Raw genomic sequence first — 22967 nt, forward strand, 5'->3', positions numbered from 1 at the left:
TCTGAGAGGACAAAAATGTCAAGTGAACTAGAGGTGACAGATTATATTAGCAGCAATTAGCATACAAGTCTTTGCTGTAGGGTATTCATGCATAATTCAATAAAAATTGGGATAGAAAAGAAAAAAGTTAAGAAAAAGAATAAAAGGATTTCAAATCTGTGCATGCTATTTCAGTAAAGGCAGTGCAGGTCATTTCCAGGATAGAGATTATCGTACATTTTGCTTAGTATGTAAAATCGTGGCTGTGTGAATACGCCCCCTTGTGGAAATATACAAATACCACATGCCTGTTTTATAAATTGGTTCTTTTGTTTTAGCCTTTTCCTCGTTCTTTGTCCACAATGATTAAAGAAACGTCATACTGCATTCGATCCATGTCTATTTCTGTTAATGTTACCGGTTTATACCTCTGCCAGGCAGGGCTTCCCTTTCACACTGCGCTGCTTTACTGCACCAGAAGGGGGCAGCATATCAATATGCCTGACGTGCCATACTGTATTAACTTTATGGGTGAAGAAGAGTTGCCTGGGGTGGCTCGCTGGTAGACATGTCAGAGAATTCAGAGTAATGCTAACTTGGCCGCTGTAGTTAGTGAGTTGTCCAAAAGTGTGGGGAAGCTTGGACCAGCGATCGTACTGCACGAAGCCTCATCAGGTGGCCCTAGAGGGTTGGCAAGCCGGTAAAACGTAACGGATCCCGGGCGTTTGATAACTGACAACAGCTGGTTAGCTAACATTAGCTGGCTAGCTGGGAAGCTCCACGAAAAGTAACGCCAGGGCTTGTTGGATTCAGTCATGTCTGCGGCCGGAGACTTCGGAAACCCCTTGAGAAAATTTAAATTGGTTTTTCTCGGGGAACAAAGCGGTAAGTGGTGACGCTAACACTGATACTATGTGGGATGTCGAGGCTGAAAAATGCTGTTTAGGACGTGTAGCTAACACCAGAGTGTGATGAATTGGTCGGATGATTCACGTCAACTAGTTAGCTAGCTAACATTAGCTGCCTGTCGTTAAACTTAGGTCATTGGAAGCATTGCGACATCGTATTAAAACTTATTATGTACTGTTGGTACACGCTGGCGTCATGGAAGTGCACATCACCTTCTCCCAGATGAGTCATGTCTGTGGAAATTGATTTCTTCACTTGTTAGCTAACTTGCGTTGCGAGCTGTAATGACATAGCCTGTAATTAACGAAGGCAGTGGCACCTAGTATAAAGTTTAGACTAAAAAACTTTCATTTAAGAAGTAATAATATGTGGATGCAGTGTCTGTAAAATAATGTATGATGATATCTGTCATCATTATATAATCAGAGGTTACAGCTGATGCTTTATATTACATATTATATTCAGCTGTATTAAGGAGACTGCAGCTGTATTTAGGAGACTGCAGATGGTCTTGGTTAAAATATCGCCAACAATTACAGGTTGAACAGATTTTTCTACCTCGGAGGCACTTCCCAATTATCCTAACCGACCAAGCAGCATTCCTACAGGCTCCCTACTCATTTCCCCCTTTTCTTTCCAAACCCATCACATGGAGCACCAACACTGGAAGAGACTGAGGGAGGCAGAAACTTTAAAGCTCAATGTGTAAACTGAATTTGGGTTTTGTATTTTGCAGTCTTTTACTCACCAGCTGTTAACCCAACAGCATGAACTGTGCTGGCATCATTTTGGATTTGATTTGTTGCTAGTCTGGGAACCTATTATGATGTAATGAATTAATTATTTTACAGTATTAATAAGCCAGTTTATCCATGTATGCAGGTTTTAAATATCTCTTTAGAAATAAGGTTGTTGTTATTATAAATACTGATTAGGATATTTGGACCAGTGCATTTTTAGTGCAGAAACAGGATTAAAAAAAACGTGATTGTTTCCTCACTTTTCTAGTATTTCTACAGGCATTATATTTTGTAATGCGACTCCACTCCAAGCTCGATAAGACAGACAGACTTTGTGTTTGTCAGACTGGCTGTGATCAGCTGTGGATCCTGGTACCCCTGTAAACAGCAGTGTTGGCTTGAGCCATGTCACCATCACTTGATGCACGTTGTAACTGATAATGTAACCTGAGCTCAGCAAAAACAGCCCCAGCCCAGACTGAGGAATACTGCCAGGGCAACCACATGAGGTCCCGCTGTACTAACGTGCTGAAAGTGACATTGTACTACATTTTATGATCCATTTTATATTTACCACATAGTAAGGGCTGGGTACACCATGGCAAAATAACATTAAATAGGCCATAAATAGATGGGGAAGTAGGTTTCCAACTGTACGTGTGTCTCAACTTTCCTTTTCCCCCCTCAATTGCTTGAAGCAATAGAGCACCACACCCTTCAGATGTACTTTCAGGAGTCTTTTGACACTAAAAGACCTAATGTTGCTTTTCATGACTGAATTTGCACCAGCATCTATACTGACTTGCCACAATCATTTTAGTCATTTGAAATGAAGACTAATCAGCCTAAAAAAACACAGCCATGATCACTGTTTTATCATAAGTTTCTTCTTTCTGTTTTTCTTTTAGTGGGAAAGACTTCGCTGATCACCAGGTTCATGTATGACAGCTTCGACAATACTTATCAAGTGAGACTATACCTACGTTTTCAAAAATCATGTGTCAGTCGATACTGTAATTATTCAAATGTTGTTAATGTTGATTTGAAGTAGCATATAAACATTTGTCAATTCTTATTTTCAGGCCACAATAGGAATAGATTTTCTGTCGAAAACCATGTACCTTGAAGACAGAACAGTAAGTTCATTTTTATCAGTAAATCCCATTCTCTCTGAATAGTTCTTGAAGGTGTAGGTGCTTGGATTGTTATGGTGCATTCAAAGACTTATTTCTAACATGAGTTTGTGTGTTTCTTGAGACTATATAGTCTTTCTAACAAACATAGGCACAGCGTTTGCCCTCCTGCTGTGATCAGGATCCTGTACCCCCTGTGGACAGTCCTCCGTTTCTCTGTTTGTTTCCTCCCTCAACGCAGGTTTTCTCCTCTCCTTCCTACCCCCCCCCCCCCCCCCCCCCCATCTATTCTACCATCCCTGTTTTGAAATTAAACTCCTTACTTGATCAGGAGAAGAGGGTTGATGACAAGTGAAGGGTGATTATTTATTTTTTCCCCCCTCCAGGCCCAGACAGCTTGTTCTCTCTGGTGGTCATTCACTACCTGCATGCACTACACTTTCTGTGTTCTGTCTCTATCTTTTCCCATTACTCTGCCTTTATTTCATTTTCTTTCCATTTGATTGTTTTTAGTCACTTTAACTTACCTCATTGTTTGTCTATTTGTTTTCTTGTTGTTTTATTTTCATCCCTTCTGTTTATTTTTCTTCCTTCTTCTTTTGTTTTTCGTCCCATCCCCTTTCCCCTTCCTACGCCACAGATCAGGTTGCAGCTCTGGGACACAGCGGGGCAGGAGCGGTTTCGTAGCCTCATCCCAAGTTACATAAGAGACTCTGCTGCTGCTGTGGTAGTGTACGACATTACAAGTAGGTGGATTACCTGTCCACTGGGATGACTAATGAATGCATGGCCCTCTTTTATGTGCATTGTGTTTTTATTTCTTGAGGATTAAATTAGCATCTGTTGAAATATAATTTAGTGAGAATGAGATGGTACTAAATATGTGTGGTGGCAAGCCATGAGACATGAGATTGAGGATGAGTAAGATTTGTGGTCCTCCTTCCTCATTGTCTTCCTGTTTTCACAGCTGAGGCCTTTCATCTCCTGCATACTGATGCTCTGCCTGCTGTTTGTCTCTCTGTCAGATGTCAACTCTTTCCAGCAAACCACAAAATGGATTGACGATGTGAGAACGGAAAGAGGAAGTGATGTCATTATCATGTTGGTGGGAAACAAGACGGATCTCGCAGACAAAAGGTAATCTGTCGTCCTGACTACCAGTGAAGTCGTTGCTTATAACTGGTGGTCTGTCAATAAGTTCCTGAAGCAGTGCCAGATCAAGTTGTCATATTTATGGATTTCAAAGACATCACTGAGTTATATGTCATATATTTAAATCTGAAAATGTATACTGTGTGTCACACACCCGTTTCATGCAGCTGCATTGTCTGTTGTTGTGCATCTTTTAACCCCCTTGTTTACCACAGGCAAGTATCTATTGAAGAGGGGGAGCGGAAAGCCAAAGAACTAAATGTAATGTTTATTGAGACTAGTGCGAAAGCGGGCTACAACGTAAAGCAGGTAAGAGTGAGTGTGAGTCGTGCTCTGTAGTCCTGCTGTAGATGCTGCCCCCTGGGCTTCACTTCCAAAGGTCCCCTGTTAAAATAACAGCACAGGTTACTTGATTCGTTAAAGTAAAAGAAGACTATTTTTTTGACACTGAGCAGCCTGAAGGTCTACCGGGAGACTTTTGTACTTGAGCATCGGTGGCAGCAGCGGCAGGAAGGGGCACGGCTTGTTAGTGCACTTCAATATAATCACAAGTCTGTGTCTGTTCCCCCCCCCCCCCTCTGTCTTCGTGTTGATGTCATGTGTGGCGGTATGTGTGTGTTGTGGTGGGTGTTTGTGTGTTCGCGGTGACTCACTGCAGACAGATAACCACAGAGGAGGGAGAACAGAGAGCGAAAGAGATGAATGTTCTGTATATTGAAACAAGTGCAAAGACAGGCTACAATGTCAAACAGGTAGAGCGTGTGCACTTTCGTGTGTGTGTGTTCATAGTGCTCATGCTCTCTTCTGATTGGCTTCTATTTCACACTCGCATGCATGTATAAGGTGTTCTAAACATCAGCTTGCTCTCGCTATGAGTGAGGCACAGGGTTTGGTTTTTCAAGCTCTCTCCCACCTTCTACGGGTAATGATTTGTTTAGACTAACTGTCACAAAGCCAAAAATAAATGGGGGGGGTCAGAGTTTGCTAACCAATCACCCACACTCAACTGATTACCACAGTAACAGTGAATTTGTTGCTGTGAACTCTGCATCGTATCAAGTCTACTTCCATGTGATGCTGCTCAGTGCCTGTGCTCATGTTCAGCATCATATATAGAACACACTTAAATTTCATTAGGATCCATCAATCACTTAAAACCCTCTTTCAATGGAACATATTAATGAGACACAGTACATCCTTCTTTGAAGGCGCTTGTAACGGCACAGAAAAATGGCCTCAGACACAAGCTGCTGAATCTAAATCAAAATTGGAAAAGTTCTGCTGGGCATCCCTCTCTGTGCGAGCTTCAAGTGGGCCTTGTGCTAAACCATTTAATAAGATTATACACAGCATGCTATCTGGGTTTCTTTTTGTATTGCCATCATGCTGAGTACGTTACTTTTCTGACAGAATGCATCTGATTCTCTTTCCCTCCAGCTTTTCCGTCGAGTGGCAGCCGCCCTCCCTGGCATGGATACCACACAGGACAAGAGTAGAGAGGACAGTATCCTTTATGTACATGTCAGCGTCTGTGTCTGGAGTCAGGAGGGCGCCTCACTCTATTATGTCTTGTCAGATGGATATTTGCTGCTATGGGGAAAATGTAGTGCAGCACTGTGACATCTTCAACCCACATGTCCCTTTAATATTACTGTGGTCCAATTGAGTATTTAGCGCATGAATGTATTTAGTGCATTCTGGGTTTTGAAGGTTATACTACCTTTGTGGTATAAGAAAGAGTCATTTGCTACTGTTTTATTTTGAAAAGCAATTTTATTGTATTATTCAAAGTTCAGCAGCTTATATTGCAGTAAATGAAATCTGATCATTATGTGTCATTTATCTCCTAGCTGAGGGCTGTGGGATGTTAAATTGCTCAGCCTACCAGCTATGGGCAAAAAGTAGCAAAAGTATAAAAGCTACATTTTGGGCAGAGACATAAAAGCGTATTTTCCATTTTGTCATTAAGTCTTTCAACAGTTTTCCTGATTGGCAGCTGTGATACATTGTTCCCTTTCCGGTTTGTTCCCTAACTCCGACACCCCTTCAGTGATTGACATTAAGCTGGAGAAGCCACCAGAGCAACCCGTCAGCGAAGGTGGCTGTTCCTGCTAATGTTCTTGCCGATTTTGCCGGCATGCTCCGGAACCTGTTCAGTTTCTCTGTACGTGTACCCGTCACTACACCCGCCTCTGTTCCACAGCCTGAAGAGAACACTACAGCCGTTACCTTTGCTCTTTCATCACAATGCTCTGAAAGTTAAATTGAATATATATGCACTGTAACACACATACATTGAAATAGTATCTACAGCTGGAGCTCAAAATTGTATTTAGATCCTGCTGTGTGAGTCACATTGGTGTAGTTTGTCAAAAAAAGACTGAACCAAATCGAGATAAAGATGTCATTAAAATCAAGGTATGTGTTAAAGGTGACAATATCTGTAAAAAGTTAAATATTGCTTTAAACTGACTAAGCACAGTGTGGGTGTTGTGTCTCAGCTAACATTTTGTGCTGTTGCAGTTGTAATCAAACTTTTTTAACTGACTGGAATCATGTTGAAAGGTTGCAAAGTTGTTCAATCAATATCAATTTGGAGGCATGAACGTGTAATGTTTATTCACCCATCACGTGCCTGATGTCAGTTGTGTTCAGCTTTGAGGTGAACGTACCAGCCCAGTTACAGCTCTCCACACATGCACCAGCATGAAATAACTAGTCAACACACTGAGACCGCACAGCCTCACAACATAACGTTCTCACTAACAAACACCGTGACCATCCATATTACCGTCCTTCCCCTCTTCCTACACTTATCCCATGAGATGGGTTATTTTTACCTTGGCTTCCATTTTCTATTGCTTTTTTATTTTGGTAGATCTTTATTTTTTTCCTACAGCTATCATAGATTCTGACTATTTCTTTGATGATAGTGTTTGAGGAGGATATTTTCATTAAACCAACCATTACATTAGAAATGGAGAAATATGCCTTTTGGAGTTAAAATTGTAGAGGGCTTCCTTGGTTTTGGGGTTATCTAGATAAAGTTTGGTTTTACATTTTATAAACACTTTTTTGCTTGTTTTTATTTTTGCCGTTGATCTTTTGTTAGTGATTGTTCTACATGTGTATTTAATCCACAATGAGTTGTAATATTTATTTCTATTGGATTCCTGTGTCTTTTATATGGCTGTTAATACCTTCAGTCTTGGTATGAGCCCTAATAAAATATGCATCCATTTGGACCACCTTTAACAGAATCAGTAGAGTGTCTGCTGTTTCCTTCTACCACCTCTATGTGGCAGTTTCATCATACTGATAATGTGCAATTTGTTTGTGTGTGAACTTATGGAGGAGAGTCCAATTTGTATAGCATAGTAGTTCTTAACGTTTCTGTCTGGAATGGTTTTAAATGAAAAAATAAAAATACATGTCACCGCTGCTGTAATACTGTGTGTTATTGACAACTGTACAAGGTTCCCATATTCATATTTATTGACTATAAATCAAATTTTAAATGTTATTGTATAGAGCTGTTGCAATTTGGGGGAAAAAAAAACAGGATGTGAAATTTCTTTACTGAGCAACTGTGATCTTTCTTTAGCGATATTTGCAAATATCGCGAGAGTTGCATCGGCAGCCGTTACCATGGAAACCAAGCCAAACACACACCTGTTGCAGTGTGTTTGGGGTTTGCTGACTTCCAGTGGTTTCCACAATGAAGAGCGATTACTACGAGGCGCTGGAGATAAACAGAAATGCAACAGACGCAGATATCAAAAGGGCGTAAGTTAGCCTCATTAGCTAATTACCACTTGAAGCAAGTGTTTGTTTTTTTGTGTTTATTGCCTCGTCTTTCTTCCTAGATATCGGCGCCTTTCACTGAAGTTTCACCCGAGCAAAAACAAAGAGCCTGGAAGCACAGAGAGGTTCAGCCAGCTGGGTGAAGCTTATGATGTTCTTAGCGACCGTAAGTACTGAAGATTATTTTAAATGAATGGTTTGAAGCTAATGGTTCCTTCTCCTTTAATCAATACAATGAGACAGGGTTTCACTTTACGCAGATTTTAGGTTCAGTTCGAACATTGATTCCCGTTTGCATAACAAATAAAAAAAATAAGTGAATATTTAAGTAATAAAATTGACATAAATAATGCACTAAGCTATCTTCTATGTTAAAACCATTCAAGCAATTACAGGGAACATTTAAGCCATGAATGCTTGCTAACCAAAATGTGATTAAATAACCATGTGGATTTTGTTGATTTGTTTTTCTTCATGACAGCACAAAAGAAGGCAACCTATGACAAGTTTGGTGAGGAAGGTCTGAAAGGTGGCATCCCACCTGAGGTGGGCAGCAGTGGAGCTTGGTCATCCAAATATGTCTACCATGGGAATCCAGAGAAAACATTCAAAAAGTTTTTTGGCACCAACAACCCGTTTGCAAGTGAGAAATCCACCCTGTGAACATCTGTTTTCCATCCTGTGATGTGGAGTTGTGGTGATTGTAATTTTTATTTTCTGTTTCTTTTTTGTGTTTGCCAGATTTCTTTACAAATGATGCATCACTGCAGTTCAGCGGCCTGCAGCCGGGAGTGGTGAAGACGCAAGATTCCCCTATAGAGAGAGACTTACCTCTGTCTCTGGATGATCTCTTCCATGGATGCACAAAAAAGATCAAGATATATCACAGGGTAAGAGCTGACAAGAACATGTTTTCTCTTCCAAGTGAGTACATCCATTAGACTGAGAATGTTTAAGAATGTTTGCTTTATGCATTATTTTATTTGATGTGTAGGTCATGAATGAAGATGGATACACATCTAGTGTCAAGCACAAGTTCCTGACTGTAGATGTAAAGCCTGGATGGAAGGAGGGTACAAGAATAATATTTTCCAAAGAGGGAGATCAGGTAAAAAATGATGTTTATGTCTTTTTAATTAAAAATACAATATGTTATATTATGGCCTAAGTATGTGGTTGGTGTTAATGATGTAGAGTATTACCTATTAATGGATTGATATCAAATGAGAAAGGAAGCCAGTGATTCCACTACTGATTTAAACACAGTGGCCACTAGATGGCGCTACAAAACACAGCAGCAACAAGAAACAATGTGTTTAATCTGATCTGATTAAATTTGGTCAAAATAAAATTCAAATAAAAGTCCTTTCTTGGACTGAGCACAGTAATCATCTTTTTTTTTACCTCAGAGTCCAAACAGCATCCCTGCAGACCTTGTGTTCATAGTGCGACAGAAAAGTCACCCTCTGTTCGTAAGACAGAATGATGACCTAATCTACGTGGCCAAAATCTCTCTGGAGATGGTGAGTCATGCTAAAGTTTCATTTGTGATTTGGTTTAGTTAGAATAAATACTAAAGCTGCATGTTGAATCTCCTGCAGGCGTTGACTGGCTGCTCTGTGGATGTGCAGACACTAGATGGCAGGCTACTCACCATCCCTGTCAATGACATTGTGCAGTGAGTGTTATTCCCTCGTTTTGAGTCATTTGCTATGCTGTATTTTATTTTTTTTATGATCAAATGCTGGAAGATAGAAAATGTAAGCACTTTGTATCATCACATTTATCACATTTGTGCATCAGTTACTATTTTCCTGATTTTCCTCTGATTTCTTTGTCACAACCCACCAGCCCGGCTTACAAAAAAACACTGACTGGAGAGGGAATGCCACTGCCTCAGGAACGTTCCCAGAGAGGAGACCTCATCATTACTTTTGACATCCAGTTCCCTGAAAAGCTATCTGCAGAGAGGAGGCAGCTGATCAAACATGCTCTAACATTTAAATAGTAAATGATAGATGAAGTGAACATCTTCACTTACATGGCAATAAACATGATTCTTATTCTGATCTGATTCTGAAAACATTTCCAAATGTTGTCCTAAAACTAATGACTTTAGACATTACGTTTCTTAGTTATAAGACAGAAGTGTTGAAATATACATTGAAAAACCAGAAAAGTAATGAAAATGATTTGCTGTTAAACTGTCAAACAACATCTGTGTGTTTGACAGTGATGATTACAGAGGAGCTGGACTGCTGTGATTCACTGCCATCATGGCTCGTTTCAGCTGCTCATATGTAACAAACATCACCACGTTCCAGGAGCCCAGCCGTAAGAAAGATGGCATGAACCTTGAGGGGAAGAAAACAATTAAAAACAAATAGCATAATTAATTGCAGCCCATTCATACTAATACATAAAAGAAATGTCCATACAGTCAGTGCCTACCCCTTGTACAAAGCATGAGGTCCCTCTTTGGTTATCATGACTGCAACACAATTGAGAACACTGCTGTACTGGCCCAGAGCAGAGTTCATGTATCTGGTCTTGACCACATCAACAGGAGAGGCGATCACTGTTGTGCACAGTCCAGCTCCGAAGGCTGACACAAAGTGGCAGGGCAGATTATCTGTGGAGTACAAGTTAACACTTGAGTATCACATCACACCCCTGAAATAATGTTGGGCTGAAGCTTCACCTGTCAGAGGAGTGGACCTAAGAATCATGTCCTTGATGAAGTCATATGTCACCAGTTCTGTGCAGTTAACAATGGCGTTGCGGGCAATGTTTGGAGCTGTGCCTGTGTGGCAGAGTTATGTAAGTGTTAACAAGAAACAAAAGCAGGATTGTTAAAATACATACATTTCTTCAGTTACCTTTCCACAGACCACGGATGCCTTCCTCCTTAGCGATGGTCCGGTAAGCATCGAGGGTGCTGCAGTAGCGACTAGCATTCCCAGGAGACTTGGCCTGTGCCTGGAAACGTACTTTCACCACATCTGTGGGCTGAGCTAGGGCAACTGCCATGGCACCTGTGGTGCATCCTGCAAGCAGACGACTGCCAATGCCCACATCTGAAATCAATAGGAAAGAACATGTCAAGCCTGATTAGTGCAGACTTTTCCCAAATAAATCAAACATTAGACGATACTCACGATCTGAGCCTTTTGTGTAGAACTGTTTGACAGAGTCATAGAGACCTATGCGGACAGAGGCAAAGCTCATCTGCCTCTGGAGTCCTGCTGCCAGTCCACTGTAAAGACTCCGAGGCCCCTCTGTACGTACCATGGTGGTGATGGTGCCAAACACTCCACGATACCTCACTGCAGGGCCCGTCCCTTTCCCTGACGCTGCCGAGGTTCGGCCCTCTCCTTGGATCTGTGGATGGATGCAATAAAAGCTCAAATAAGGGAATGAAACTTTAGGCATTTGTTTAGAAGGTAAAAGTTAATATTTGCATGACTTTACCTGCAGCCGCACTTTGGCTGTGTCCAGAGGAAAGGTGAACAGGTCAGCAATGCAGGCTGCTGTCCCTGCTCCAACAAACTTTACAGCTGCTGATGGAGGCACATCTGCAGGTCCAAATCCAACCATTTTCCAGAATTTATTTGGATCAATACAGAGACTGAAGTGTGCCTTAATAATGTGGACAGGACAAGGAGCTCCTCCAAAAACTGCAAAGAAAATCCCCAAACTGTTAAACTGTAGTAAGTTTGAACATAAAAATATCTTCCATATACTTGATCTGACTTCTGGAGCTACTTTAAACATCATAAGACAAACAACAGACAAAAATGTGCATCCTTAACTAGAGGTTTTACTGATGCTAGATGAAAGGTGGCTGTTCAGCCTGTGCACTCAATGGATGTTATAATGGTTTTAGTATTTCTTACCTGTATTACAGAAACATCAGCAATCAGGATTCTCTAAATGTGTCTCTTTGGCTGAATTTTGTCCCAGCTATAAATTGGTTTCCTTGTTTTTCCATAGAATATTTTTTAAAAGTGACAAGTCTTAAAATCATACTCCAATTCCTAGAAGACAGAAAAAGTTCAAAAAAATTATATCAGAGTGACAAAGCTTGAACAAGTATATTATTTGCAAAAAAAAAAAAATAATGACAGCGTTTATATTTACCGTGATTTGATCTGTGGAAGCCGAAGTGACAGTATCCTAGTGATTCGCTGAATGTGGAACAATGAATGAACAGCCGCCTCTTTAAATACTGCCATGATGCTGTTACGTCACAGCATGGCCTGCGTTACTGGCAGAGTCCCATCCCAACCATCCACACTATGTAGACTGCATGCTAGTCAAGTGGTCCGACCTGCGTCTGAGTATATTTATAAAATGTGTTAATGTGCAGATTTTGAAACATGCATTCCAGACTCTGTCTTCTTGAGTTTATAATCAAGCATTATTAAGTCAGTCCAGTGTCTGTTCAGTATTAGCAGCCGTTCAGACTGCTGAGTCATGCTGAAAATACAAGAACACACAGTACACTGCACGCTAAATGAGAGCCATATGTTCAGACTGGTAATCATCTCTCCAGAACTTGTTGTTCCTCTGTTCACTAATAATGTTGAAATCTGTTCTATGGAGCAGTCATAAGCACTGTAAATTCTTTTTATTATTATTTTACATAAATAAATAAATAAATTCACACAGTATAGTCTGTGTGCGTTTGCAGAGTTTGGGTCTGCATCAAAACGTATTGCTGCACCATCTCGACAAATATTAAGAGAGAGTTGTCATGTCCTGTTTTATATATTCAAATATTCAATAATAACAACTACATTTATTCAGCAGAGTGTTTTTCTTAAGTTACTTCATTTCACAGATCTGCTTCACTTTTGCTTAACAAACATCCATCATCCATTATCCCACTTCGTCTCCGCAGTGCAGGAGCCTATCCCAGCTATCGGGTGAGAGGCGGGGTACACCCTGGACAGACAACCATGCACACTCACACGCACACCTAAAGGCAATTTAGAGTGACCAATTCACCAACTAGCACGTCTTTAGAAAAAGAAATTAAAAGATTACAGAATTGTTTTCCTTCAACATATTGCAGCATTTGATTATGTTTTATCACATGTGCCCGAATGTGTCGGCACACAGGCTCATCTAACCTTCATCATCAAAATAAGATGTCTTTTTTTAAAACACATTTGTCTTTTAAAAGCTGTAAAAGCACCCCATGATATCCTGCAACATTTTATCACTTTATATCCTTTCTTAAGGAATTGTACTAACACACAAAGGGGAAAACATATCACTTTGTTGATTTTGACTTTAATGTCATTGTTGCAACACATACATGACTTATCGACCCGCAATAAATCATACACATAAATGAGATTGACAACATGCTCCAAACAAAGATAAACAGCGTAAACAATACAGAATACAAAGTGAGGCACAATGGTCGCTGCGGCCATTTTCTTGTTAAACCTAACGACTAAATAACATCATCACCACAACACTGTTGATGTAAAGTTCATGTGCAAACAGCTAGCTGATCACAGTTTCAGTTTAATATTTCATATCCACCTTTTACCTGAGGAAGCTTTTTAATATGGTGATGCACACATTACAATGCAAAACACTGCTATCATGGCAATTGTATTGCCCACAGTCTTCCTTTTCCAAGTCTTTACAGCGTATGAGCCCACCCTCTCTCTCTCTCTTGGTCCTCCTCTGGGTCATGTCAGTAAAGTGACTACAGGCTCCATTTTTTTCTCCATGGGCCTCCACATTGTCTTCTTTAGCCCTTCTTCTCCATCTACAAGTCACCACTGCATCATGGTTCTGTTTAGATCTTTGTACCTGTGTAGTCCAGACTGATGCTTGCGACACTCAAAATGGTGACTCCCAGTACTGCTGTGCCCTGGTCATACCTCTCTTAATCTGTTCATATGTCACAAACATCACAATGTTCCAGGATCCCAGTCTTAGGAAAGATGGCATGAACCTAAAGAAGTCAAAGAAAGGAGAAGTAAAGACATGGTCCAAATAAGAGATGTCATTGTTTTTTGCCTTGCTGTTTGTTTACCCTTTGTAGAAGGCTGTGGGTCCTTCATTTCTCAGCATTGTGAGAGTGCAGTTGACAGCACTGCTGTACTGGCCAGCTCCTGAGTTCATGAAACGTGTTTTCACAACATCTACAGGTGAAGCCACCACTGTTGTGCAGAAGCCTGCACCAAAAGCGGCCGTGAAGTGGCAAGGAAGGTTGTCTGTGGGAAAACAGGAACAAAGTCACATTTTGTGGACATGTAAGAGTGACACGTTTCTGTAGAAATGTGCTTGTTTTAGCACCACACCTGTCATTAGGTCGTACTTCAGGATGAGTTCTTTGATTATGTCATAGGTCACCAGCTCTGCACAGTTTACAATGGCGTTACGGGTGATGTTCGGCATGCAGCCTGGAGGAAGAAAGCACAGGATTGTGATGCTGAAATCAGTGAAGAAAATTGGTTTCCTGTTCATTAAAGAGTGAAATGTCAAGTACCTCTCCAAAGGCCCCGGACGCCTTCATCTTTTGCTATCGTCTTGTAAGCATCAAGGGTTCCATTGTACCTCCTCCCGCCGTCAGCCAATCGTACCTGTGCTTGGAAACGCACCTTCACCACATCCGTCGGTTGTGCAAAAGCCACAGCCATTGCCCCTGTGGTGCAGCCCGCCATGAGCCGAGTGACAATCCCAGCACCTGTGCACCATGGTCGTGTTAGTCACAATGACACCACCAAAGTAGGACATGAACCATGTTCACAGACACTTACTCTCAGTGCCCCGAGTGTAGAACTGCTTCATGGAGTCATAAAGGCCAATGCGGACAGAAGCGAAGCTCATCTGCCTCTGCAGTCCTGCCACTAATCCATTGTAAAGGCTCCTGGGCCCCTCTGTGCGCACCATGGTTGTGATGGTGCCAAACACGCCACGATATTTTGCACCTTTCACTTTCTGAGACTCTCCTTGAATCTGCACAAAAGGAAGACATCAATGGATTTTTAGCAGCATTTTAAAAATGAAACACGTGTCAAGTCTTCTTCAGGAATGTAGTAACCTGTAGTCTGACTTTGGCAGTATCCAGTGGAAAGGTGATGAGGTCAGCAATGCAGGCTGCAGTGCCTGCTCCGAAGAACTTAACTGCCGCAGAGGGCATCACGTCTTTAATGCCACTCATTTTTAATACCTGTGCTGCAGATGACATGAATGGAAAGATGTGCTCTTAATGCTATTCGCCCAAGATTTATGACTTTATTATGCCACACACAGCAAAGAAGGCAAAGCTCTAGAAAGATGACACACATAAATCATAGTTGTTCAAGTATGTTCTAGCATACCTTGAAGATGAATGAATGTAGATAACAAGCTTCAGGTTTTCTCAAGAATCACACTAGGCGGTTCTGTTGTGGAAACACCTTGGGCCATAAACGTTCTGTCACTTTGAGGTGAACCAGCCAGTATACCACCCCTCACTGAAAAACAACAAGCATTTATCACTTAAGTGTGATCAACATAGAGTTTGTAACTTGTATTCTATAAACACTGACTAATGTGTTCTACTCCATATTGTGTATTTAACACAAGATAGCTGCTCTGAGTCCACAATAAGTTACTAAAATAGAAAACACAGATATCTTAATGCACAAATTTACCTTAAACGTTATCCAAGGAAATTATAATCCAGCCGAGAAATGTATAGTCCCTTAGTTTGTTAGTCCCTTCAGTGTCGTTGTCTGGTTGCTTACTGTTCCTAGGTGGAAGAAGTGTCTGCATTTATAGGCACCTATTGCACATGACCGCAGAGCCGCCTAACAAGTTGTACACACCTGTTATGCGAATCTCATGTTTACCAGTCTCTGAGACACAGCCGGATATTTGATCCCCTTGTTGATTTGTTCCAAGCGGTGCCATTATGGTAGCCTGATATGGACAGAAACATTTAGAATATTTACATATCATTTTGTGTTTCATTTTGACCTACTTGCTGTCAATATTTTGAATAAAGTTTGGAGTATGACGTGCACAGATAACAGCTTGTATTACCGCACAGATTAAATTTCATTTTTCTAATAGGTGCTCTGTGCAGCCAATCAGAGAGGAAGGCCTGTCTGGATTTTTAAAATGCTTTCACAGGGCATCTGACTGTCCAAAAACAGATCTGCACTGACTTTTGCTCTACATCCCTTCCTTTCATATTAGTGCCCCACAACAAAATTCCAGTTAGTGAGGGTGTTTTAAGAATTCCCTCATCCCTCCTCCTCACAAAGTAGTAAAAGTTACGACATGTTCCAAGCCTAAGGAACAGCCATGCATTTCAGCCAATCCATACATAGAACAAGGGTGGGTGGATGCAGCATCTGAATGCAATCATTCTGGCCGTCTGTTTGGGTGAAATAGCAGCATCTAATAAAAGGACTGGATGCTGATTAGAAAGTGTTGGAGAAGGAGTTCTGTGTGTGAATGCCTTCATACATGTGACTTTCCATTGCAGCCCCAGGTCAAAGCTAACCCCCCCACCCCCTTCTCAAGAGCTGACGTCAAGTCACACAGTTGACTATGCAAAACTATCTCAGCCAAATGTCTCAGGTTTCACCTGTTCTCACATGTGTCAGGGTGTTTTTCTATTTCCAACATGATATTTTTACTGTGTAAAGATGTTTTTTCCATTACTGTAAAGACATTCCTGTGTACAGTGAAATATTTTTCACAGTCAATTTGAATTGGATTTGTCATTTAAGCTAAGCAAAAGAGGACTTGCACATGTTTTCTCTTTGCAACTTCAAAAGGTTCTTTCTTATTTTGAGCATAGACTACAGTATATATCACTTATTTATATGTATTTATGTAAAGACATCAGCAATATAGTGGTGTCTTTCCACTGTATTTTGTTTGTTTTCAGATGGATACATTTATGTAATTTGCAAATAAAACATGGTTAACCTCAAAGCCCAGTTCCTGGATAATAGGTGCAGAAGAAAGGTGGGGAGCTGCTCTCACTGCCTGCTCTCTTCACCCGACACTAAAAAAAGCTTCCAGAGAACATTGTGTCAGTAACCTTTGAGCAGACCAGTAAACAGCTCGCTGGTCCGGCTTCAACCAGCCTGCAGTGACGCCCTATAGCAAGCCTCCTGAAAATGAAACAGGGTGGGCAGACTGCCACCACCACTGTGCTCTCCTGCTCTTCAAATTCTGTGAACCTTTAAGTCAGTGCTCTGAAACAGATAATCATCTTTACACTATAAATAAAGACCATTACACTAATAATAGAGGCAACCACTGCATGCTTGAGGGGTTAGTGGAGCCCAGTGGTTTGGTTCAACATGTCTGTTTACTTCATTCATAGATCTGCTTTTTTTCATGTAGTACGAGTAAAAGAGAATGAGCTGTTACATCTCTTTAAGTTCATTTTATTTGAATAATAATTGGAAAACACCATAAAGTTTATTTAATTTTACATACTTTTTTGCATAAACACTATTTGTATTTGTTTTTAACATTCAGTGTTTCACAGCACACTTCAAGGGGGCATTTCAATGAGACAACAAATGGCCCCATATACCAGGAATCAGTCAGCAGTCTGCTTAGTGTTCATACTTAGCTTCTGGCATTAATATTCTTAATATGCAGTTTGATTTGAAACTGTGCCACTCAATTAAAAAACAAGTCATTCGAGTATTACCCTTTGGTTATGTAAACAATGACATGGAAAGAGATGTTGTAATCATACACAACAATATTACCCCTGTGATAAACTGGCTGCCTATCCAGGACAACTAGGATTGCTCAGCCCCCATGTGACTCTATAGTACAGTAGAGTTATAAGAACTGAGGTTGTCACTGTACTACAACTGTTATTAAAAAATTGTTTAAATTAAAAATGAATTAAATGAATAACTTAAGTCCTATTTGGCTGCACAGAGAAGGCATAGATGAGGCTGTTGCAGTCCTCCTAATTAGCAAGCTTGTGATGCCCAGCTGTCATTCTTTATGTAACACCAATTATAAGACCTTTAAATGTCTTAATACTCAACATTTCTGTTTTAAAGATGCTCTTGCAAGTGATCATAACTGCACCCTGATATAGGTTAATAGGGCCTTATTACTGCAGACGGTGTGGGTCTGTTTCCAGTAAATCAGTGAGAAAAAGCCATGTGTTTGATGACTGCATGTGCAAAAAGCACACTGCTGCCACCACATGTTCACATGTTGAGAGCTGCAGGATATGCAGTACCTATGCCCGAAAATTGTGCAGCTTCCAACTTGAAGGAAGTTTGAAGTTGTGAACATTTTGATAGTTGAATGGCTGAAATTGGTCAATGTATGCTGAAGATACGCTGTGCCAAAAAACTTACGGAAGAATAAAAAAGGAGAAGAAGAAGAATGAGGGTGAATAACAAGAGTTTGATTACCTAGCAACGGCAATCAATCTAAATATGTGTCCTGCTGACAACACCAAACAAAAGAAGGCCATTGTGTTCTTTTTTTAGTCAGTGGGTGGCAGTGTTTCTTAAAAAAAATAAAAATAAAAGAAGAAGAGACGCAGCAAAAAAATACAGACGAAGAAGAAGAAGGAGCGCTAGCCGTGAGCTTTCTTAGACAAACGCATTTTATCAAATGTCTGGCTAACATCAGTTCTGGTGCAGGAAGAAACTCATATGCTGCCAAAGAGAGGCTCATAGTAAACTAACAAGACCGAGCTCACTTTTGACAACATGGAGAAACAGTTGCATTTGAACCTGTTAGCCTCCAGACCTCCTATGGCAGGTGGTTTTCAGTCCAGCTCCAAAATGAAAATGGGGTGAGTTAGCTAGATTCTTAATAGCATGCTACCAACTCTGTTGACTTTTACACGTTTTACCTATCATCACATCAGCTGGTTTCTGTCCATAAAGCTATTCCCCCAACCTTTAACTGCTCAGCTTGTTAAATACTAGCAGAGCTACCAGACTGCGTTAGCTAGGTTAAGCTAGCTGCTGCTGATACCAGAAGTGGATCATCAGTGTTGTGTAATATGTTTGATTTGGCTAGCAGCTTTTGGCATATTGGCATTTTGTAATCAATAGTTATCAGTTCTGCCTGGCTATATTTATCGAACATTATATGTGTCGAGGCAGGCGCGTTCATCCCAACGCATCAGAAGCTGTGTTTCACAATGATGGATCTGTATCATGGATAGATTAACAGGTTTAGCTGCGGGGTTTGTACCACACTCTGTTTCTATTTGCAAAGCCTGTGTGGTGAAGGTCAGGGCTGCTTTTGTCTTGTTTACATCACTGTGTCCAGGTAGTAGTGTAAACACTTCTTGTTATAATGCACACGGGTATTATATGTATTTACAACGCATTGAGTCTGTACACAAACATTACCAGAACTGAGAACACTAAAAATAAAGAAGCTGCCACAAAGTCTGTGGTTTCAGGTCAGTGCATCAGTATCATTGCACCCACTGGTATTTAGATGACCGGTTTTAACTGGTAGAGATGGATAAATGACATGCAAGTGTTTGAGGGTATGGTGCTGAATGAGATAAGTTAATGTCCTGGTGTTTAAGGATTGTTTGGATTGCAGTTTGTACTTGCTTATTATAGGTATAATGGACTGTCTTCTACTCATTATCTTATGGACAAGCCTGGTAATATATTTACCCCTTTAGTGTATTACCGTTTGAGAAACCTTTAATAACTGTGTCAGATTTTTGTCATACAGTTGCATATTAATATGTCTCTATAGTCTCACCAGACACGGATTTATCTTTTTACTTCTCTTTTGTTTTGTTTCTACAGACCTGGACGGAAAAGAGATTTCTCCCCTCTTCCCTGGAGCCAGTACTTTGAAACCATGGAAGATGTTGAGGTGGAAAATGAAAATGGCAAAGACATATCCTTGACTGCTGCTGATGTTCGAGAAAATTAAACAGGAATGAGTGGTCCTTGGATTTGATTGAATTCAAATCCTTAGTCAATAGGTCCATTCAGATTGAGCCACTCTCACATATGAGAATGTATCTAAGTTTTTATGTGGTATAGAGCAATAGAAGGTAATCACCTTTTTATATACTTGTAAGGAATATCTACTTACTTGTAATTTTTTGCACAGCTCCAGTTTTTGTTTTCTTGACTTCCTTGAACATTTTCAGAATTTACTGCAGCGGCTCCCATGGTCCTGTGCTGCTTCTGCTCCATGGAGGCGGCCACTCTGCACTTTCCTGGGCAGTCTTCACTGTAAGCAAAACTTAATATTGCTAATACATTAATGCTATCAGTGCTGTAACACCAACATGGTGTGGAATTTTCAAAGCTGGTTATTTCTACATATTTGCTGTACAGTATTTGATTTGCATGGTATGTGTCTTGCAGGCTGTCATTTTCAGTAGGATCAACTGCAGGGTGGTGGCTATGGATCTCAGAGCTCATGGTAAGTAGTCACAGGACACAGCATTAATCACTAAACATATCCTTGGTGTAGGTAATGGAGATATTGCACACATACATGCACGTAGGCATCCTTTCAAATGTATATCATTAGCTGTCAAGTTTAAAATATATTTGATACTTTCAGTGATTATTAGAGTTGGGCTTAGTTTAGCATTAATGTATGATGAAATGAATGTTGCATTCAATTTGACTCACATACACACAAATTCCAGCAGACAGGCACACTTTGAAAGAATGTGAGCATGATGAATACTAGTGTAAGTGTAGATGGAACATGACTTGGCATGTGTTGTCATTTGCAGGCGACACCAAAGTGAAAAATCCTGAAGATCTCTCTGCCAACACAATGGCCAAGTAAGTTGCCATATGTGCTGTTGAGACATTGCTTTTAAGGGAGCCACAGATTCATAGTTTGGCATCATAATAATATATAAGAATGACACAGCAGAGAGAAACAGTCAGTGGTTTGGATGTACTGTATGTGAGTGTTGACAGATTATTCTTCTTTTCCTCGAAAGGGACATTGGCAAAGTGGTGGAGGCTCTCTATGGAGAGAATCCACCTCCGATTATGATCATTGGACACAGCATGGGTGGTGCCATTGCAGTTCACACAGCCACTGCTAATCATATACCATCCCTGCTTGGTCTGTGTGTCATTGATGTTGTAGAGGGTGAGTTACTGTACTTTCTCGCATAGAAGCATCATCATACATGGATAGATGTTTAGGTTGCTACTCAGCCTTTGTAACAGATTAAGTGATTGTAATTAATAGTTATTCAATCATTTTAATCAAGCTCAGTATAACTGGGTATCTTTGTTGCAAACATTTCACGGTCATTTCACGCAGGCACAGCAATGGATGCTTTGAACAGTATGCAGAATTTCCTCAGGAGTCGGCCAAAGACGTTTAAATCTCTGGAGAATGCCATAGAATGGAGGTAAATGTTATGCATTTATTGTTTTAAATTATTTTGATTTTTCACTTTATAGCCTTATTTTGAATCATATTTTCAAACATACACTTTAATCTCATCAGTTTTTTTGTACACAAGTAGCTAAAAAGGTTCCTCACCCCTGTTTTCAGTGTGAAGAGTGGTCAGATCCGAAACGTAGAGTCAGCCCGGGTGTCAATGGGAGGCCAAGTGAAAAAGTAGGTCTGCATCGGATGTTTTGTTTTTTCTTTTTTCTGTTTGACAAAACACTGACAGTGTTTTACTTTGTTACCTTCATAGATGTGAGGAAGCATCCAGCAGCCCAGGTGTCTCTAAAGGCATCGGTGAGGGTATTATAGAAGAAGAGGAGGAGGAAGAAGTGGAAGAAGAATCCAACAAGAAGAGAATGAAGGAAGATGACCATGAGGTTCGCCCTCTCTCTCTCTCTCTTCTGTCCTGGTTTTTCTGAGGTAACCTGTGTGTTTGAAAGAAGTTGTTTTTTGTTTTGTTTTATTGGGGTCATACAGAAAAAGGAGAGTGTCTTCACCTGGCGCGTGGAACTGTCTAAGACAGAAAAATACTGGGAGGGCTGGTTCAGAGGTCTGTCTGCCCTCTTCCTCACATGCCCTGTGCCAAAACTGCTCCTGCTTGCAGGTTTGATCTGTTTTTCAAAGTAAACTTTGCACAAATTCTTTGCTGCTCCTCTATTAATTAATCTTGATGATAGTTTTCATGGGATTTCGGGAACAATCCTACTGAACTGACAATCCTACAGGACATTTAGCTCTCAATTGTAACATTGACTTGTTTCATTATACAGGAGTAGATCGGCTTGACAAAGACCTTACTATTGGACAAATGCAAGGTAGAGATTCAGTGATTCCATAGTTTCCTGCCGTAATTTACTGTAGAATGCAGAGGCCTCAGAAATAATTGCGTGCTGTAACTGTGTGCCTTCAGGGAAGTTTCAGATGCAGGTTCTCCCTCAGTGTGGTCATGCTGTTCATGAGGATGCACCTGAAAAAGTGAGTGGCCTTACTCAAACATACAATAGACAGGAACTCAATCAAACACATGTCATTTTTTAGTTGCTGTGTGTTTGGTCCAACACTTATTGTTGCTGTCTTTTAATAAATCGTATGTCTTCTGTTGCTAGGTAGCAGATGCTCTAGCAACATTTATGGTCCGACACAAATTCACTGAGTTTAAGGAAGGATACCTGTGGTAAGTGAGCTTTTATTTTATCTAGTGTAGGGCCCTTGGGAGACTATTTACTGTATATAGTAGCCATACAGAGTACATTTGTTTATCCCTGAGAGTCACAAGGAACCCACAGAATCCACATTCTCTTACTGCATATCTCCGTCTCTTTTGTCCCCAGCTAATTTCCTGTTTTCAGCCTAAATATAGCCAGCAGCCGTAGAAGAAGTGTTTGAAGAGTCATCAAGATTCATTCATCTCCAATTTAACAGCAAATTAAGGAAAATCTATTATTATTATTATTATGTTGCTTTTGGTATGTAGATATTTATGCCTTTCAGCTTTGCCTTATTTTTATTTTCACATTTTGAGTTTGATTGTACTGTTCCTTTACTGTGTATAATTTTTTTTTATTTCAAATATAAGGCTCTCCTTGTTTAATGTTTTACTTTGTGTGATTGCGTCATTGTCCATGTGTGTTTGTAATGTTTGAATTCAAACAGTGATTAAAGATGGATGCAGCCAACTGTGTCATTGCTGTGTTTACATAAAAGATCATAGAGACTAGTAGAATATTTTATTTTGCTAACTTGGTCCCAGATTCAGTAATGTTGAAGTTGGAAAACCTTTTCGTTATCCTGCAGGTAAAAAATAATGGTTGCAGTTTCA

General features: G+C 40.4%; 5 protein-coding genes across 9 annotated transcripts; 3 read left to right on the forward strand and 2 right to left on the reverse strand.

The window, feature by feature from the left end:
* The first annotated feature begins 488 nt into the window (after window positions 1-488).
* Window positions 489-7361, forward strand: LOC114445630 (ras-related protein Rab-6A). Of its 3 annotated transcripts, none has more exons than XM_028420690.1 (8): window positions 489-864; window positions 2537-2595; window positions 2711-2764; window positions 3402-3507; window positions 3787-3898; window positions 4129-4222; window positions 5351-5417; window positions 5964-7361. In XM_028420690.1, the coding sequence occupies exons 1-8, from the start codon at window positions 795-797 to the stop codon at window positions 6026-6028; spliced, it is 627 nt and encodes a 208-aa protein (XP_028276491.1). In that variant the 5' UTR covers window positions 489-794; the 3' UTR covers window positions 6029-7361. The 3 variants fall into 3 exon arrangements, with proteins under 3 accessions (XP_028276491.1, XP_028276490.1, XP_028276492.1); XM_028420689.1 differs by lacking the exon at window positions 4129-4222 and adding an exon at window positions 4572-4665; XM_028420691.1 differs by lacking the exons at window positions 2711-2764; window positions 4129-4222 and adding an exon at window positions 4572-4665.
* A 232-nt stretch (window positions 7362-7593) lies between these two features.
* dnajb13 (DnaJ heat shock protein family (Hsp40) member B13) lies at window positions 7594-9786 on the forward strand. The gene is made up of 8 exons (XM_028420692.1): window positions 7594-7699; window positions 7780-7883; window positions 8199-8360; window positions 8459-8607; window positions 8712-8825; window positions 9127-9240; window positions 9319-9395; window positions 9569-9786. Exons 1-8 carry the CDS (start codon window positions 7632-7634, stop codon window positions 9723-9725), a joined length of 945 nt encoding a protein of 314 aa, XP_028276493.1. The 5' UTR covers window positions 7594-7631; the 3' UTR covers window positions 9726-9786.
* On the reverse strand, window positions 9486-11989 carry ucp2 (uncoupling protein 2). The gene is made up of 8 exons (XM_028420688.1): window positions 11858-11989; window positions 11614-11754; window positions 11189-11394; window positions 10876-11098; window positions 10597-10794; window positions 10419-10520; window positions 10169-10349; window positions 9486-10071 (listed from the first exon to the last, which is right to left on the reverse strand). Exons 3-8 carry the CDS (start codon window positions 11312-11314, stop codon window positions 9957-9959), a joined length of 945 nt encoding a protein of 314 aa, XP_028276489.1. The 5' UTR covers window positions 11315-11394; window positions 11614-11754; window positions 11858-11989; the 3' UTR covers window positions 9486-9956.
* Window positions 11990-13030: 1041 nt separating this feature from the next.
* LOC114446288 (mitochondrial uncoupling protein 2-like) lies at window positions 13031-15542 on the reverse strand. 2 transcript variants are annotated; one of them, XM_028421802.1, is made up of 8 exons: window positions 15382-15542; window positions 15067-15201; window positions 14799-14920; window positions 14503-14701; window positions 14232-14429; window positions 14044-14145; window positions 13776-13956; window positions 13031-13694 (listed from the first exon to the last, which is right to left on the reverse strand). In XM_028421802.1, the coding sequence occupies exons 3-8, from the start codon at window positions 14904-14906 to the stop codon at window positions 13580-13582; spliced, it is 903 nt and encodes a 300-aa protein (XP_028277603.1). In that variant the 5' UTR covers window positions 14907-14920; window positions 15067-15201; window positions 15382-15542; the 3' UTR covers window positions 13031-13579. The 2 variants fall into 2 exon arrangements, with proteins under 2 accessions (XP_028277603.1, XP_028277602.1); XM_028421801.1 differs by having other exon boundaries at window positions 14787-14920.
* Window positions 15543-18268: 2726 nt separating this feature from the next.
* Window positions 18269-22824, forward strand: ppme1 (protein phosphatase methylesterase 1). Of its 2 annotated transcripts, none has more exons than XM_028421390.1 (14): window positions 18269-18527; window positions 19513-19606; window positions 19858-19950; window positions 20086-20143; window positions 20466-20517; window positions 20682-20836; window positions 21014-21104; window positions 21251-21316; window positions 21399-21525; window positions 21626-21752; window positions 21919-21963; window positions 22059-22123; window positions 22255-22322; window positions 22480-22824. In XM_028421390.1, the coding sequence occupies exons 1-14, from the start codon at window positions 18442-18444 to the stop codon at window positions 22481-22483; spliced, it is 1131 nt and encodes a 376-aa protein (XP_028277191.1). In that variant the 5' UTR covers window positions 18269-18441; the 3' UTR covers window positions 22484-22824. The 2 variants fall into 2 exon arrangements, with proteins under 2 accessions (XP_028277191.1, XP_028277192.1); XM_028421391.1 differs by lacking the exon at window positions 18269-18527 and adding an exon at window positions 19314-19361.
* The last annotated feature ends 143 nt before the right edge of the window (window positions 22825-22967 follow it).

Source organism: Parambassis ranga, chromosome 14 (assembly GCF_900634625.1).
Source record: "Parambassis ranga chromosome 14, fParRan2.1, whole genome shotgun sequence".
Classification (NCBI taxonomy): Eukaryota; Metazoa; Chordata; class Actinopteri; family Ambassidae; genus Parambassis; species Parambassis ranga.